Source organism: Hypanus sabinus, chromosome 17 (assembly GCF_030144855.1).
Source record: "Hypanus sabinus isolate sHypSab1 chromosome 17, sHypSab1.hap1, whole genome shotgun sequence".
NCBI lineage: Eukaryota > Metazoa > Chordata > Chondrichthyes > Myliobatiformes > Dasyatidae > Hypanus > Hypanus sabinus.
This window is the reverse complement of record NC_082722.1, coordinates 83,224,121-83,243,317: the sequence shown is the minus strand read 5'-3', so window position 1 is coordinate 83,243,317 and position 19,197 is coordinate 83,224,121. Positions and strand designations below refer to the sequence as shown.

Genomic DNA, 19,197 nt, shown 5'->3' with positions numbered 1-19,197 from the left:
AAGAGAGTGGATGTGGGGAGGATGTTTCCTATAATGGGTGAGGTTTGGACCAGAGGGCACAGCCTCAAAAGAGGGACACCCATGAGGAGGAACATTTTTAGCCAGGGGTTCGTGTATCTGTGGAATTCATTGGCAATGTGAAGGCCAAGTCATTGGGTATATTTAAAGTGGAGGTTGATAAGTTCTTGATTAGTCAGGGCATCAAAGGTTATGGGGAAAAGACAGGATAGGATTGAGAGGGTTAATAAATCAGCCATGATGGAATGGTGGAGCACCCGATGGGCCAAATGGCCTAATTCTGCCCCTGCTTTTTATTAAAGGAAGCCATAGGGCCAACATCCATTTTGCAATAGAATTTCTCTAAAATGTTGAAATTGACACCACATCCACCACTTGCATTGGCAGCTCATTCCACACTCTCACCACCCACTGAACGAAGAAGTTTCCCCTCAAGTCCCCCTTAAACTTCTAACCTTTCACCCTTAAACCATGACCGATTGTTGTAGTCTCACCCAATCCTCAGTGAAAAAGCCTGCTTGCATTTACCCTATTTATATCCCTCATAATTTTGTATACCTCTATCAAATTTCCCCTCAAACTTCTACGTTATAGAGAATAAAGTCCTAACCTATTCAATCTTTCCCTATAACTCAAGTCCCCAAGTCCTGGCAACATCCTTGTAAATTTTCTCTGCATCCTTCCAGTTTATTCTGGGTTCAATAACACCTCCTCTTACTGTAACTTTATTTGACTTAGGATTTAAACTTGAACTTTATAAACTCGACTTCCAAACTGCAGCATCTCAAGATTTCACAAATATGGTTAAAATATGTACTCACCAAGACATGAGTTTCCTGGAAAGAAGACAAGAAGAAAGGGTGTTAATACTGAAACAATCAAGTAATTTATGTTTCTGAACTGGAGTAACTTGTGCTGTTGGATCAGTGGTGGCTACTATAAACTGCTCCATGTGTGACACCAGCTCTCTTGGCACAGTAGCAGAGTACCAGTGACCCAGGTTCAATTCCCACCACTGTACGTAAGAAGTTTGTACATTCTCCCCTTGACCATGTGGGTTTCCTCTGGGTGCTCCAGTTTCCTCCCACATTCTAAAGGCATACAGGTTAGGGTTCGTAAGCTACGTAGGTTAGTTAGCATGTTATGTTGGCACTGGAAGCATGGCAACTCTTGTGGGCTGCCTCAGCACATCTGCAGGCTGTGTTGATCATTAACGCAAAACAATAAATTTCACTGTGTTTCAATGTACATGTGACAAATTTAAAGCTAATGTTTTTCTTTTTAAAAGATAAAATCTATAAGATCTCTCTGTATGGCTTTTCTCTGTATGGGTGTGTAAAACAGAAGCTCAGGGAGCTACAAAATTTGCTCACCTTCCATCTAACATTAAACTGCCAATACAAATAGATTCAGGGCTCACCATTAAGGGTAGTGCACAGTTGAGAAACATCTGCCCCAAAGCTCCATCCTATTAATACTGACAACAAACCAACAGATTAAAACCATAGTCCTAATGGGGTAGGACTAGGGGTCTCAGGCCCAGGGGGCCAACATCCAAAGGGATAAGTCTAGCAGAACAGTTTTTCCAGCCTTGATGTTTACGTCTTCACCTGGTGACTTAAAATCAGATTTCCTTTTGAGCTTCTTATAGACTGGAGATACAGTAATGCATGAGCAGGCTTTATTTAATTTACATTGAGTAGTGATAGTAGTCAGTGTATAGCTTTTTTTAAACATTGGGAGGTGGGTGTGTGTGTGTGTGTATGTACGTGTGCGCACGCATATTTGGACAGACATATATTTGGAAACCAAGTATGAACTCACAATTAGCTCTTTCACAGTAGTGTATGTGGGGTATACTAAACATCTGGAAGGTCTCTACTAACCTGCTCAAGAACAATGCCTTCCCCTGAACCCTAATGCCTTCACCATCGTTTTGGGAGATTTTAACAAGTCTAGCCTGGAAAAAAATCACTAAGCAATTACCATCAACAGATCACTTGCAATACCAGAAGAAACAACATACTGGACCTTTGTTACACCACCATCAAGAATACCTACCGTGCTATTCCATTTCTCACTTCGGGAAGTCTGTACTTCTACTCCCTGAGTATAGGCAGAGACTGAAGACTACAGCACCAGTAGTGAGGAACAAGAAGGTATGGAAGCACAGGAGCACCTACCGGACTGTATTCAGGGATCCATCTTTGAATCTGGACGAGTATGCTGCAGTTGTTACCGACTTCACAAACACCTGGGTGGATAAGTATGTGCCTACAAAGACTTACTACACATTCCCAAACCAAAAGCCATGGATAAACCAGGAGGTACACTGTCTACTAAACACTAGATCTGTGGCAACCCAGGCCTGTACCAGAAAACCAGGTATGATTTGTGGAGGGCTATGTCAAGGGTGAAGGGTCAATTTCGAACAAGGTTGAAGGCGATATCAGATGCATGGCAACTCTGACAGGGGCTCCAAGGCATTACTTCTTACAAAGTGAAACCCAATAGTATGAATGGCAGTGATGCTTCACTACCAGATGAACTCAACGGCCTTCTATGCACATTTTGAAAGGGAGAACACAACTACAGCTGTGAAGATCCCTGCTGCACCTGATGACCCTGTGATCTCTGTCTCAGAGGCCGATGTTAGACGGTCTTTAAAGAGAGTGAACCCTCGCAAGGTAGAAGGTCCTGAAGGAGTACCTGGTAAGGCCTTGAAAGCCTGTGCCAACCAACTAGCAGGAGTATTCAAGAACATTTTCAAACTCTCACTGCTACGAGCAAAAGTTCCCACTTGCTTCAAAAAGACAACAATTATACCAGTGCCTAAGAAGAATAATGTGAGCTGCCTTAACGACTATCGCCCGGTAGCACACACATCGACAGTGATGAAATGCTTTGAGAGGTTGGTTATGACTAGACTGAACACCTGCTCAGCAAGGACCTGGACCCATTGCAATTTGCCTATTGTCACAATAGGTCATCAGCAGACACAAATCTCCATGGCTCTTCACACAGCTTTAGACCACCTGGGCAACACGAACACCTACGTCAGGATGCTGTTCATCAACTATAGCTCAGCATTTAAAACCATCATTCCCACAATCCTGATTGAGAAGTTGCAGAACCTAGGCCTCAGTACCTCCCTCTGCAATTGGATCCTTGACTTCCTAACTAGAAGACCATAGTCTGTGGTGATAACATATCCTCTTCGCTGACGATCAACACTGGCGCACCTCAGGGGTGTGTGCTTCGCCCACTGTTCTACTCTCTGTATACACATGACTGTGTGGCTAGGCATTACTCAAATACCATCTACAAATTTGCAGACGATACAACCATTGTTGGTAGAATCTCAGGTGGTGCCAAGAGAGTGCACAGGAGTGAGATATGCCAACTTGTGGAATGGTGCCGCAGCAACAACCTGGCACTCAATATCAGTAAGACAAAAGCACTGATTGTGGACTTCAGGAAGGGTAAGGCAAAGGAACACATACCAATCCTCATAGAGGGATCAGAAGTGGAGAGAGTGAGCAGCTTCAAGTTCCTGGTTGTCAAGATCTCTGAGGATCTAACTTGGTCCCAACACATCGATGTAGTTATAAAGAAGGCAATACGACGGCTATAATTTATTAGGAGTTTGAAGAGATTTGGCATGTCAACAAATATACTCAAAAACTTCTATAGTTATACTGTGGAGAGCACTCTGACAGACTGCATCACTGACTGGTATGGAGGGGATACTGCACAGGACTGAAATAAGCTGCAGAGGCTTGTAAATCTAGTCAGCTCCATCTTGGGCACAAGCCTACAAAGTACCCAGGACATCTTTAGGAAGCAGTGTCTCAGGCAGCATCCATTATTAAAGACCTCATCATCCCAGAATTAATGCACACTGTCTGTGAATGCTACAGCCATTATTAGGTTTTCATAGAAACCTGTGGTTGGGATCATAGGGAGATCTTATTAATCAATACAAAAATCCCATGCAAAAAAATCTCTGCCTTAAATACACCCAAAGACCGAGCCTCCACAGCTGCCTGTGGTATCAAATCCCACAAATTTACCACCCTCCAGCTTAAGAAATTTCTCTGCATCTCTGTCTTAAATGGACATCCCTCTATCCTGAGGCTGTGCCCTCTTGTCCTAGACTCTCCCATCATTGGAAACATCCTTTCCACATCTACTCTGTCTAGGCCTTTCAACATATGAAATTTTCAATGAGATTCCCCCCCTCACCCTTCTAAATTCCATCAAGTACAGACCCTGAGCCATCAAACGTTCCTCATAAGATACCCTTTCATTACAGGAATCATCCTTGTAAACCTCCTCTGAACCCTTGCATCTTTTTTTTACATAAGAAGCCCAACACTATTCACAACACAAGGTGAGGCCTCATCAGTGCCTTATAAAGCCTCAGCATTACATCCTTGCTCTTGTACTTTGGACTCCTTGAAATCAATGCTAACATTGCATTTACCTTTCTCACCACTTGTTCTGCACAAGGACTCCCAAGTCCCTTTGCATCTCAGATTTTTGTATTTTCTCCCTGTTTAGAAAATAGTGTGTACATCTACTTCTTCTATCAAAGTGCATGACCATGCATTTTCCAACATTGTGTTTCATTTGCCACTCTCTTGCCCATTCTCATAATCTGTCCAAGTCTTTCTGCAGCCTTCCCTTTTTCTCAACACTACCTACCCTCCACCAATCTTCATATCATCTGCAAAGTTGGCAACAAAGCCATCTGTTCCATTTATATCATTGATATATAACATAAAAAGCAGTCCCAACAGCAAATCCCGTGGAATACCACTAGTCACTGGCAGCCAAACAAAAACGGATCATTTTATTCCCATTTGCTGCCTACTACTAATCAGACAATGCTCCAACCATGCCAGGAACTTTTCTGTAACACCATGGGCTCTTAACTTGGTAAGCAGCCTCATGTGTGCCACCTTGTCACAAGGCCTTCTGAAATTCCAAATTACAACATCTACTGCATCCCCTTTATCTATCCTACTTATAATCTCCTCAAATAATTCCAACAGGATCATCAGGCAAGATTTTCCCTTAAGGAAATCATGCTGATTTTGTACTATCTTGTCCTATGTCACCAAGTACTCCAAAACCTCGTTGTTAACAATTCAGTGCAACATCTTCCCAACCACTGAGGCTAAGTGGTCTATAATTTCCTTTCTGCTACCTTTCTCCTTTCTTACTGAGTGGAGTGACATTTGCAATTTTCCAGTCATCCAGAACCATGCCAGAGTCCAATGATTCTTGAATGAATATTACCAATGCCTCTGTAACACTACGTCCTTCAGGACCAAAGGATGTAGCTCATCTGGACCAGGTAACTTATTCACCTTTAGGTCTTTCAGCTTTTTAAGTACCTGCTCCCTTGTAATAGTAACTGCACGCACTCTTCTTCCTTCACACCCTTCAACGCCTGGCAAACCGCTAGTAATTTACAATGAATGTTCCCAAGAAAATGAATCTCAGGGTCGTATTTTATTTATTTACAGAGCCGAATCGGCTCTCCTGGCCCTTCGAGCCGGGCTGGCCAGTAATCCCCCAACTTAATCCTAGCCTAATCACAGGACAATTTACAATGACCAATTAACTGACTACCTGATAGGGCTTTGGACTTTTGGAGGAAACTACAGCACCAAGAGGAAACCCACGTGGTCACGAGGGGAACATACAAACTCCTTACAGGCAGCAGCAGTATATGATGACATTTAGGTACTTTGATATTAAAGTTACTTTCAACTTTGAAAGCAGAATCTACAAATGATTTTAATTGAGTAGGACATGCTGACTTACCCAAGGATTCGCCTGCATCAGTGGGTGAGGTCCTAGGTGATGTCCTCCATTAGGTGAGAAAGGATCAGGTTTGGCTATCAGTGAGTAGTTTCCTTTGTCATTAATTCCCGGATGGATAAATCGACAATTATTTCCCCAAGTGCAGTTACCTACAAAACAATCTTATCAGGAGGTGGAATAACCAAAATGTAACTGTTGAAGTACATTTCAATCCAAAATAACAAGGAAAACATAAACAGAAAAATAAACTAATCAGAGCTTTGTTCCATCTGAATATGTACACTTAAACCCTTCAATAGCAGATGCATGCTCTTGATCTTTCTCTCTCCGTCTTGTCCTGGTTGCCAATCCCAGTTCACTCTGCAACCCACCCAGTAACTCAACAATGGCAGATGGAATTTAATGCAGACAAGTGCGAGGTTTTGCACTTCAGTAGGACCAACCAGGGTGGTTCTTGCACAGTGAATGGAAATACATTGAACAGAGCTGTAGAACAAAGGGATCTGGGAATACAGGTCCCTAATTCATTGAAAGTGGCATTACAAATAGATAGGGTCATAAATAAAGCTTTTGGCAAATAGGCCTTCATAAATCACAGGAGATGAAATGTTATGTTGAGGTTGGGTAAGACATTGGTGAAGTCTAATTTGAAGTATTGCATGCAGTTTTGATCACCTACCTACAGGAAAGATGTAAGCAAGGTTGAAAGAGTACTGAGAAAATTTGCAAGGATGTTACCGGGTCAGAAGACCTGAGTTATAAGGAAAGATTGAACAGGTGTGGACTTTACTCTTTGAAACAAAAAAGATTAAGAGCAGACAATATACCAAATTATGAGGAGTATAGATAGGGTAAATGCAAGCATGCTTTTTCCACTGAGGGTGGGTAGGACAATGACCACAGGTCATAGGTTATAGGTAAAAGGTGCTAAGTTTAAGGGGAACGTGAAGGGAAACTTCTTCACTAACAGAGTGGTGAAGAGTGTGGGACAAACTACCAGCATAAGTGGTACTTGAGAGTCGATTGCAACTTTTAAACTAAGTTTGGATAGGTACAGGTTTCACCCCGCTATTCAAAGGTACAGCGTTCCTATGAAACTGTTTGTAAGCCGAAATGTTGTAAAGCGGAGAAGCAATTACCATTAATTTATATGGGAAAGCTTTCTGAGCGTTCCCAGACCCAAAAAAAATAACCTACCAAATCAAACCAAATAACACATAAAACCTAAAATAACACTAACATATTGTAAAAGCAGGAATATGATATGATAAATATATAGCCTATATAAAGTAAAAGTAGAAATATTGTACGTATGGTGTACTTTCACTTATCAGATCGAGAAGAGAGCGAGCCAAAATCGATTTGGAGAAAAAAAAAATTGGCACATACACGCATGCACACACAACTCCCCGCACAAGGCTTCATGGTCATGGTAGTCTTTCTCGGAGTAAACACACGTATAAAGTGGGTGTCTTTTTTGGCAAAATATCCTCTTTGGTTAGCGAAAACAGGCGCTAATGTAGCAACACACACAAAATGCTGGTGGAACGCAGCAGGCCAGGCAGCATCGATAGGGAGAAGCGATGTAGGTCTTTCATAACAGCGAGCTGTCGTAAAGTGAACGTTTGGAAAACAGGGGCCACCTGTACATTGATGGCAGGGTATGGTGGGTTATGGTCCTGATGCAGGTCAATTGAAGGAGATAGTTTAAGTGGTTAGGCCAAAGGAACTATTTCTGTGCTGTGCTTTTCTTTGATTCAATAAAACTCTTTCCTCCCTTTCAGGCAAAAATACATCAAACCTCATCAACTTTCAAACTACTTCTCTAGATCTCCCTCCCCCTTCCTTACCTTCCTCTAACCACCCCATCATTCCTCCCCCAGACTATTCTTCTCCATGTTATCACAATCCATTCAGATTTACTCCACTCTGATCACAATTAGTTTTCAGTGTCATCATCACCTTTGTCCCAATAAATCCTGGGCCTGAACACTATTTTCAGCTCCCTGCTGTTCTCTTTAAGCACAAGTCTTCAACTCTCATTCTGAATCCTTTCTCCCTGTCTTTTGGCTTCCCTATTCAGATAGACCCATCCCTCTGGTCCCTTCTCTAGATCTATTCCTCATCAGCTGCAGGCATCAATTTAGACCATCTCAATTGTCCTTCACTTGCACTACAGCCCAACTTTTAGCATTCTATTTATCAAGCACCAAACTCATCATCATCAAGGTTGGTGCTCTTGTGCTTTGGAGCAGTAATACCTATTAGACAGACTTGGACAATAACTCCCATCCACTCCATAATGTACTGGTTAGGCACAGGAGTACATTCAGCCAGAGACTCATTCCACCGAGATGTAACACTGAGCGTCATAGGAAGTCATTCCTGCCTGTGGCCATCAAACTTTACAACTCCTCCCTCGGAGTGTCAGGCACCCTGAGCCAATAGGCTGGTCCTGGACTTATTTCCACGGCATGATTAACTTATTATTATTTAATTATTTATGGTTTTATATTGCTATATTTCTACACTATTCTTGGTTGGTGTGACTGTAACGAAACCCAATTTCCCTCAGGATCAATAAAGTATGTCTGTCTGTGATTTTGTGGAGTCTGAACTCCAGCTCCTTCAAACTTCTCCGTGCCTCTTTTCGATCATGACCCCTCTAATGAGGATAGCTGTCTCCAAGCTGTCATTGACCTCATTCCTCCGGAGGTCTTTCCTCCACAACTTTCTATATCAGTAGTCTGAGCTAACCACTTCTATCTTCTACAAATGAACTATTCTAGCAGATGCTCGTCTTTTTTTTCTTACTTGGAATCTATTTCTTTGTTCAACCTTCTCCCACATACATTTGTGATGTCATCGTATTATTATATATTTGCACCTAATGTATATACTGCTGTCTTAGACCATGGAACTGTACAGTACAGGAACGGGCCTGTAACAAATTCAACTAAATCTCTCTGCCTGCAAATGATCCACATCTCTCCATTCCTTACACATTCATATGGCTACCTAAAAGCCCTTTAAATGTTACTTTGGCATCTGTTTTCTGATGCTGATCATGAACAAGCAACAGCCCCTGAAGTAACCAACTAGCCATAATCTTCCCAGATGGCAATGGTTTATTCCTCTGCATTTTGCTCTTCTTAACAAATACTCAGTCCACACGAGTATCTGACCCCAATCCCATGTGCTCTAACTTTATTTAATAACCTCTTTTTTCCAAAACTGAGCCATAATGTATGACATAGAACACTGTCCTTCAACGAGATTGTGACAGGTCTTACTGTAACCACAATTCCTATCTAGTCACTGTAACCTTTCACCCCTTTGCTTATACATTCTTTCCAAAATTTGCTGCCTCATCTGCTGACATTGCATTCAGTCTATTAGAGGACAGCTGTTCTCATCTCCAGTCAGAGTTCCTTACTGATCATCAATATCCTTGTCAAATCGCACATGAGAGTGACGAGGCAAGTACGATCACTAATACCAATGAATTACAAATTTTCATTCAAAGCAATTAAGAGTAATTTTATATAAGAACAACACTTCCAACCGCCCCTAGAAGCATACTACAGCACATCTTCATGGGAAAGAATTTATTGGCATCGTTACCAGGTTGATTCCAGAGATGAAGGGGTAAACCTATGAGGAGAGATTGAGTTGTCTGGGATTATACTCTCTGGAATTCAGAAGAAGGAGAAGGGATCTTATAGAAATGTACAAAATTTTGAAAGGGATATATAAGATAGAAGTAAAAAAGTTGTTTCCATTGGTAAGTTAGACTAGAACGAGGGACATTGCCTCAAGATTCAGGGGAGAAGATTTAGGACGGAGATGAGGAGAAACTGTTTTTCCCAGAGAGTGGTGAATCTGTGGAATTCTCTGCCCAGGGAAGCAGTTGAGGCGTCTTCACTAAATAAATTTAAGATACAGTTAGATAGATTTTTACGTAGTAGGGGAATTAAGGATTATGGGGAAAGGCAGGTAGATGGAGCTGAGTTTACGGACACATCAGCCATTTTATTGATTGGCGGGGCAGGCTCAATGGGCTGGATAGCCTACTCCTGCTCCTATTTCTTATGTTCTTATGTTCATTGGAACTACTTGTTACATCATCTCTCCCACAAGTGCAAAGCTGTTATAGAATTAAAATAAAAAAAAATTGCAATTACAAGTTGATATTATTATGAGGGAGCTGTGAACTTTGAGATTGATGTATTGTCCAAGCTGCTTGAATATGTGTCTTTAAGGAGTTATCATCAGAAAGCACTGATGGAGATAGTTTCTGGTTATTTCGATTAATTATTGTAGTTGTATTGAAAGGTTCTCAGGTGGCGATTACCTTTAATGAAGAATCTGCAGATGGGCTTTGGCCGGACTTTCCTCTCATTGGGATCTTTCACTTCACCTTCCTCTAGATCATCATCCTAGCAATAGGGGAAGAAAAGGTCACAACAGAATCCAAGAAAATAAATGGGAAAACAGCAATTCAACACGGTAAGAAAATGAGGAACAGAAATAGATCAATCATGCAGGAGCAGGTCCTTTGGCCCACCATGCTTGCATTGACAGTGATGCCAAGCTGCACTAATCTCATCTGCCTGCACGTGGTCCAAGTTCCTCTATTTCCTGCTTATTTATATAGATACATGTTATCTCCTTATGCCTTCTTCAACATGCAGTTTATCACTGTGATATCTTTAACTTTGTGCCTATTTCCTACATTATATACCTTGATTCCCTTTCCTTCTACAAACCCCATTTCCAGAAAAGTTGGGATATTTTCCAAAATGCAATAAAAACAAAAATCTGTGCTATATTAATTCACGTGAACCTTTATTTAACTGACAAAAGTACAAAGAAAAGATTTTCAATAGTTTTACTGACCAACTTAATTGTATTTTGTAAATATACACAAATTTACTAAGTTTGAAGATGACACAAACTTGTTTAGGAGATGATGGCACCTAACTGCGATTCCTTTACTTGCATCTTCGGAACAGCTCTATCTCTATTTTTCTTTCAGAGTTCTTTTAAAGACCCTGACCTGGAGTTACACGCTGACTTCAGTTCTTTGCGGGAATGGGACCCACTCTTTCAGGTCTCACGACTGGCCGCTATTTTGACATACCAAGGAAGACTAGCTAGACTAGCTCGCCTTTGGGGTTCTGGGATTTCGTGACTCTGGAGGTGGACGGACTTGAAGTCAGTGCCTCCGCAGGATATCGGTGTGTTGTGGGAGAGGGAAGTTCAAAAGCAGCAAATAAAAACACAAAATGCTGGCAGAACTCAGCAGGCCAGACAGCATCTATGGGAGGAGGTAGTGACGACATTTCGGGCCGAAACCCTCCTGATGAAAGGTTTCAGCTCGAAACATCGTCACTACCTCCTCTCATAGATGCTGTCTGGCCTGCCGAGTTCTGTCAACGTTTTGTGTTTTTATTTATTTCCAGCATCTGCAGATGCACTCGTGTTGCCATCAAAAGCAGCAAGCTGGCTGCTGGCTGTGTGCCCAAAGACCTGAGTTCCTCGGTCACAGAGCACCCAAAAAGCAATGCATCAGACTTTTAACATTGTAAATCAGTGAGTTATTTGTTATGTCTCCCTCTCCCTGTGAAATGGGGTCACCTCTTTTTCCCCTATTGGGGAGAGAGAGAGAGAGAGCCTGTGGTATGTCAAATTACTGGGTGAACGAGTAGCCTTTGGGGTACTACAAGTCTGTGTCTTTATTGATGCTTTGCTGCACGCCTCAGTGCTCTGTGGGGAGTGCTGATGTTTGTTTTTGCTTGTGTGGGGGGGGGGAGATTGTTGCTTTGTTGCTGCTTATGCATGCGGGGGAGCTGGGGCGAGCTTTGGGGTTCTAAATGTTCAACTGTCATTACTCTTTGGGGTACTCCTCTGTTTTCTGGATGGTTGCAAAGAAAAATAATTTCAGGATGTATATTGTATACATTTCTCTGACATTAAATGTTCCTTTGAAAACTTGGTGGAATTGTGTACAGTGAAGAAGGTTGTCAAAGAATACATCAGAGGAATCTCAGGGTAAAGTCTATAACTGCCTGAAAGTAACAATACTAGTAGCAGAGTAACAAAGGTGGTATTGTGGCGACCCACTTCCCAGCGCACTCGAACCGGCTCACAAAGTGGCGCACACCGGCATTGAGGCCGGTCCCAAAAAGGGCACCAAGCTTTCTTCACAAGCAAGGGGAAAAGTCTGCGCACGGGACAGGACTGTGAATATGCGCCGCCTACAGCATTCCTGCCCAGGGAGGGCCGGAACAGGAAGGCTTTAAAGTGAGGCCGCGAAGTTTGAATAAACCTCTTTTCAAACTGCAGCTCACCGACTACATGTCGTTATTTCAGCGCTGTGTGTAGCACACCGCTACAATTGGTGACCAAAACGGCCCAAACGATATTTGGACCGGAGATGAATGACGTCGCATCTGTTCATGCAGTTTCGTTAAAACTGCCAAGCTTCTGGACACTGCGACCTCACCTATGGTTCCAGCAAGCAGAAGCCCAATTCCACATTTGGCAGATAACCTCAGATGCCACAAGTTACTACTATGTGGTGAGCTCCCTCGACCAGGAGCCACCCAGATTGAGGAGTTCATACAGTCGCCCCCAGAGGACAGCAAATACGCAGAATTCAAAGCCCAGCTCATAAGGACTTTCAGACTCTCACGGCACGAGTGAGCTGCCCGTTTACTGCACCTGGATGGTTTGGGAGACAGGCCACCGTCGGCTTTGATGAACATGTTTGAGCAGGCACTCCTGGAGCAGCTGCCCAAGGACATTCACCTGCTGCTGTCCGACACGGATTTCAGCAACCCCCGGAAGGTAGCAGCCCGGGCAGACGTGCTGTGGAAAGCCAAGAAGGAGAGTGGGGTGTCTGTCGCACAGATCACCAGGCCACGCTCCCGGCAGCAGACCAGATCAGGCTCGGCTGAAGAGCCCATTAACCCCAGAGGCAGGGGTGAGGAGACCAACGAACAATGGTGCTTCTACCACCAGCGGTGGGACGCAGAAGCCCACCGCTGTAGCCTGCCCTGCAAGTTCCCGGGAAACGCCAGGGCCAGCTGCTGCTGATGGCTATGGCGTCTGGCCATCGGGATAACCTTCTGTATGTCTGGGACAAGCAGTCGGGACGCCGCTCTTTGGTCGACACCGGAGCTGAGATCAGCGTCTTACCTCCGACGAGTTACGACACCCGCAACAGAGAACCAGGTCCCACCCTGAGGGCCACGGACTGCAGCACAGTAAGGACCTACGGCACCCGTACGGTGAGGCTACAGTTTGGCTCCAGCCGGTGCACGTGGGACTTCACACTGGCCGCCATAGCCCAAACGCTCCTGGGAGCGGATTTTTTGCAGCTCACAGCCTACTGGTCGATCTGCAAGGGAGGAGACTGGTCCACGCCGAGACTTTTCAAACGTTCTCCCTGGGTGAAGCCCAGTTGCTGGCCCCACACCTGGACTCCATCACGCTGTCCGACAACGACTTCACCAGAGTACTGGTGGACTTCCCATCGGTTCTGGCACTGTAGTTCATGGCAACTCTTGAGTGGGGGGGGGGGGGATACCCCTCAGATACCTCCTCCCAGCCCTCCAGTTTTAGTCATTCCAACCACGGAAACCAACCTCCAGCTACCTGTACCTCCTATAATTTTACTTACATCTATCATCTCACCTCTCAGCCTCCTTCGTTCCAGGGAAAACAGACTCAGTTATCCCTTCTTATAATCCAAACCCTCAAATCCAGGCAATATCCCTCAGAATATTTCATGCAGCCCCTCTAGTTTAATCACACCCTTCTCTCTGCTCAACAACACTCTTTGGGGCTCTGTCATTCACTGTGCAAGTCCTGCCCCGGTTTAACTTCCTAACATCCATAACTTCACATATGTCACCTGCCATTCTATTAATCTGGATCCTGTTGTACCCTTAGATAACCTTCTTCGCTGCCCACAATCTCACAAATTTTAGTGCCGCTGGTAAACCTACAATCACACCACCAACACTCATCCCCAGGTCGTCATTGTTCATGCTAAAAAGAAGACCTGGCACCACTTCCTGCACTTGGATGCAGGTTTCAATATTAAAAGTAGCTTTCTAAAGGGCAGGATGGCGCTGGTGAATTATGGCAACGCATTTGAACTCTTTGGCATTTTTGTGGTATCCAGAAGAATTCTGCAAACTGGGTTCTCAAGAATGCAGGCACAGCCACATCAGCTATTGCTAGAGAGAACTTCGGGTCAGATTGAAGCAATGGGGCCTGGGCCTGAGAGAAAATAATGAACAGATGTTCAGCCCATTTATGCGCCGACCCTAATTAAGGTGGTTCAGGACTCGAGACTGAGGGTAGAGGACGGACTGGTGTTCAGTTCATTTCTGCTTTCTGATCCATCTCCCTCTCTTCTACCATTGCGTGCAAGATGCAGGAGTCTTGGCCTGAGTGACTAAGGATTCACTTTCAGGGACTTGATGGTTTATGCTCTGTGTATTATGTTTACTTTTTTTTAATTGTTTGTATAATTTGGCCTTGTGCACTGGGGTTTTTCATGATTTCTATTGTGTTCCTTTGAGATTCATGCTCTTGCAGGTAGCCACATAACGAAGTTCTATATGCTATACATACTTTGATAATAAATACAACTGGAATTTGATTTCAAATTTAAATTTTTTTTCTCTTACCAAGACCATACTGTATCAAATTTGACATAATTTTATGAAATCCTGAGTAGATGGGAGCCAATGAATAAATTTGGACATCCAGCACAAAAAGTTCAGTCACAGGATAAGAGCCTTTGATATTGGAGGCACTATGTTGAGATGGGTGGAGGATTACAGTGGTGCAAGAAAGTTTGTGAACCCTGTAGAATTTTCTCTATTTCTGCACAAATATGACCTAAACTGTGATCAGATCTTCACTTAAGTCATAAAACTAGATAAAGAGAATCCAATTAAATAACATAACATAGAAAACATTATACTTGTTCATTTATTTATTGAGAAAAATGATCCATTGGATTAAGGTCTGGACTGACTTGGCCATTCCAAAACACACATTTTCCTCTTTTCAAACCATTCTGTTGCTGATTTACCCTTGTGTTTCGGATCATTGTCTGTTGCATCATCCAACTTCTATTAAGCTTCAGGTGACAGACCACTACACTGTCATTCTCCTGTAAAATGTCTTGATACAATGTTGAATTCATTGGTTGCTAAACAATTGCAAACTGTCCAGGCCCTGCAGCAGCAAAGCAACCCCAAATCACCATGCTTCACAGTTGGGATGAAATTTAGTGTTGGTGTGCAGTGCCCTTTTTCCTCCAAACATAGCAGTGTGCATTTTTGCCAAAAGCTTCAACAGTTGTAGAAGGTATTTCCCAGAGGCTCACATATTTTTCTGAACCTAGACTGTGATTGTTTAAATGGTGTACTCGGTTTTGACAAGAAGTACAATTGTTTACGTGTATTAATTTAGCAGCTGGTGTTTGCCTATTATTGTGACTTAGATGAAGATGAGATCACATTTTATGAGTAATTAATGCAGAAAGCCAGGTAATTGCAAAGGATTCATGAACTTTTTCTTGCACCTGTATATATTAACTAGTGCAAAAAGAGAGCAAAAAAAGACAAAAACACTGAGTGTTCTTGGGTTCATTGCCCATTCAGAAACTGATGACGGAGGGGAAGAAGCTGTTCTTGAAACAGAGAGTCTGCCTTCAGGCTACAGTACCTATGGTAGCAAAATTTGAGGATGGCTCATAATAGGTGGGAAGACAATTTTGAGGATATGGTTTATGGACAGATGTTATTAGGTAAATTGAATGAGCTAAAAGATGGCAAATGGAGTTTAACATGACTAAATGGAGAACTTTACTTAGAATAGCACAGTATGGAAACAGGACACTCAACACATCCACACCCTTCCTTACTGATCCCAGCACCCAGCACTTCTTCCATAGTGCTCCATGCCTAAGCGATTTAAGTGTACATCCAGGCACTTCTTAAATGCCAGTGACCCAACTTCAATCACTCTCTCAGACTATGCATTCCAGGTACTAACATCCTCTGGGCAAATAAGATTCTTCATATATCGTCTTAATTTCTTCCCCTCTTATCTTATTTCTATGTCTAGTTTTGAACATCTGAGATCCCATCTATCTATAGGAAATTATATAAAATATACGAATTATAGGAAGGATGTCAACAAAATAGAGGGAGTACAGAGAAGATTTACTAGAATGTTACCTGGGTTTCAGCACCTAAGTTACAGGGAAAGATTGAACAAGTTAGGTCTTTATTCTTTGGAGCATAGAAGGTTGAGGGGGGACTTGATAGAGGTATTTAAAATTATGAGGGGGATAGATAGAGTAAACGTGGCTAGGCTTTTTCCATTGAGAGTAGGGGAGATTCAAACAAGAGGACATGAGTTGAGACTTAGGGGGCAAAAGTTTGGTAACATGAGGGGGAATTTCTTTACTCAGAGAGTGGTAGCTGTGTGGAATAAGCTTCCAGTAGAAGTGGTAGAGGCAGGTTCGGTATTGTCATTTAAAGCAAAATTGGATAGGTATATGGACAGGAAAGGAATGGAGGGTTATGGGCTGAGTGCGGGTCAGTGGGACTAGGTGAGAGTAAGCGTTCGGCACAGACTTGAAGGGCCGAGATGGCCTGTTTCCGTGCTGTAATTGTTATATGGTTATATACCCCTCAATGTTATGCATCTCAATCTCGTTCTCTCATAAAATCCTCGACACCAGGGAGAACAGATCTAGCTTCTCCAGTCTCTTTTCATAACATGTTGAGTCTCCTCTGCATTCTCTTGAGTGCTATCACATCTTTCTTGTACCTTGGTAAGCAGTAGCTTGGCATAAAGTACTCCAGGTAAAGTTTGATCAATATTTTATAAAGTTGAAGTCCCTACTCCTCCTGTACTCAATGCCCCTATTAATAACAGCCAGTATCCTGTACATTCTTATCCACGCTGACTACCAGCATTTCCTCCTTCAAGGATCTATGGACCACTTACCAAGATACCATTTCTCCATACTCTCTACCATACATATCCTAATCTCATTAGAGGTTGAAAAATAAATCACCTCATGTTATTATAAGTACACTGTATTAAATGCTATTTGCCATTGTTTAGCCCATTTCAAAGTATGTACAGTATATACAACCTTGAGATTTGTCTTATAGCCACAGAACAAAGAAACCCAATAGAATCCATTAAAAAAAGACTGAAACACTCAATGTGCAGAAAAAAACAAATCATATAAACTCCAAAATTAAGCACATCACATTCAGAACTGAAGTTCACAAAAGTGAGTCCACAGCCACAAAGCCAGCCATCACTGCAGCCGATCAAGGAGCCCATTAGTTTCAGGGCTTAGCCTCAGTTCAGTGCAGGGATGAATAAACCTCATGAAGCATCACTAGCCTAAGTCTATTTTCAATCCTCTTCCACAACTTCACTAGATTTCAAGTCAACCATGAACTTACTGATCATTTTCCATATCCACATCCAAGTCATTCATGCATATTACGAACAAGAAACCCATCTGGTTAAGCCTTCGAGGATATAGCTCTACGGCACATGTATTAAGAGAGGAAGATGCATTTATGGACCTGCCAAGGTTGTGAAATCCAGGATAGCTCCCGAAATTGGTGGCTTAAGACATCTCCTCCATCACAATTCCAGAGGGTACAGGTTTCTTGATCTGCTTCTTTTATGGGGCATCATTTCTTCATATTAATCCAGTAGGTATGTTTCATGGGAGAACCTACTGAAGATCAGCTGAACACCAGTGACATTGTGGCTGTGATCAATACTGTTCACCAATGCTCAAAAGTCTCAGAGCTGGACAAGTTCACTACGGAGGTTCAAAGCAGTTCTTTATATGTCCTGTTAGACCATTTATGTGGAGCACCATAAACACCCATTATGTAAGAGTCTATCTCAGATGTGCCTAGAAAGCCTGAGCAACAAACTACCAGAAGCTAAAGGCAAAAGTCATAACTAAAATAGGACAGGATCGTGCTTTCTTACAGAAGCTGGTGCTGGTTACAAATCAGCTGACAACCTCCATACTGTGGTTTTGGTTAGTCACATTAGTCTCACTACCCAAGTTTGCCATCAAGATCCAAACAACATTTGTGGACTTCTTTTAGGTTTCTGCCTTGATTCTAAATTACTGAGTAAAGAGGGTGGTCAATTATCAATGTCCATCCATGCCAGGTGGCAACTCTCTACCTAGATGGCACGCACTGCTATTTTTTTTCCTGCCAGGGATATACTGCCTTCAGGATAACAAGCATCACCCAGCTGCTAACATCAGCCATGTGAAGGAGGCTGAGGTGTGACCTTGTAGACGTCTATAAAATCCTGATGGGCATTGATAAGGTGGATTATCACACTCTTTCAAAAGGACATGGGGAATAACTTTAAGCTGAGAGGGGAAGTATTTAAAGAGACCTGAGGGACATTCATACAGAGGATGTAACAGGCTGGCAGAGGAAGTGGCAGAGGTAGGTACAATTACAATGCTTTAAAGACACTTGGACAAGTTCATGGATAGGAAAGGTCTAGAGAAATATGGGCCAAATGTAGGCAAATAGGACTAGCTCTAGAAGGCACAGAGTTTGCATTCACAAGTTGGGCTGAAGGGTCTGTTTCCATACTGCCTCTGAGGGAGAATCTCATTTTCAACTAACGCTCTCTCAGAGAATGAAACATAATCATCATCAGTAAGTATGCTTGTCCCTCAGGGAAGAAGGACATTCTGGCTGACAAGGCTGTCATTTGCTTTCAGTACTGGTGTGACCTCCTTATACATCAATATCTTCAACCAAATGTTTCCAGTCCTGCACATTGGCTTGGAGGAATTTTAGGTCATTCCTCCTTACACAACTGTTTCAACTCTGGGATGTCGGTGGACTTCGTTGCATGAACTGCTTGTTCCAGGTCCTTGCACAACATTTCTATAGGACTAAGGTCAGGACTTTGACTCGGCCATTCCAAAACATGAATTGTCTTTTTAAACCATTCTGTTGATGCTTTACTCTTGTCTGTTGGATCATTGTCTTGTTGCATTAGCCAACTTCCATTAAGCTTCAGGTGAGGGACTGCTACCTTGATATTCTCCTGCAAAATGTCTTGATACAATTCTGAATTCATTGCTCCCTCAACAACTGCAAGCTGTCCAGGCCCCAAGGCAGCAAAGTAGCCCAAACCATAATGCTCCTTCCACCATGCTTCATGAGATGAACTTTTGGTGTTGGTGTGCAGTGCCCTTTTCCTCCAAACATAGCAGAGTGTACTTCTGCC

General features: G+C 42.8%; 1 protein-coding gene across 2 annotated transcripts in view; it reads right to left on the bottom strand.

Annotated features, from left to right (window-relative positions):
* zc3h18 (zinc finger CCCH-type containing 18) overlaps positions 1-19,197 on the bottom strand; it is a 277,949-nt gene that overhangs the window by 221,676 nt on the left and 37,076 nt on the right. For both annotated transcript variants that reach the window (XM_059993355.1, XM_059993354.1), the window contains exons 3-5: positions 10,208-10,292; positions 5,854-6,002; positions 840-854 (exon numbers count right to left, since the gene is read on the bottom strand). In XM_059993355.1, coding sequence (XP_059849338.1) covers positions 840-854; positions 5,854-6,002; positions 10,208-10,292 — 249 coding nt within the window. The remainder of the gene's footprint in view (positions 1-839; positions 855-5,853; positions 6,003-10,207; positions 10,293-19,197) is intronic.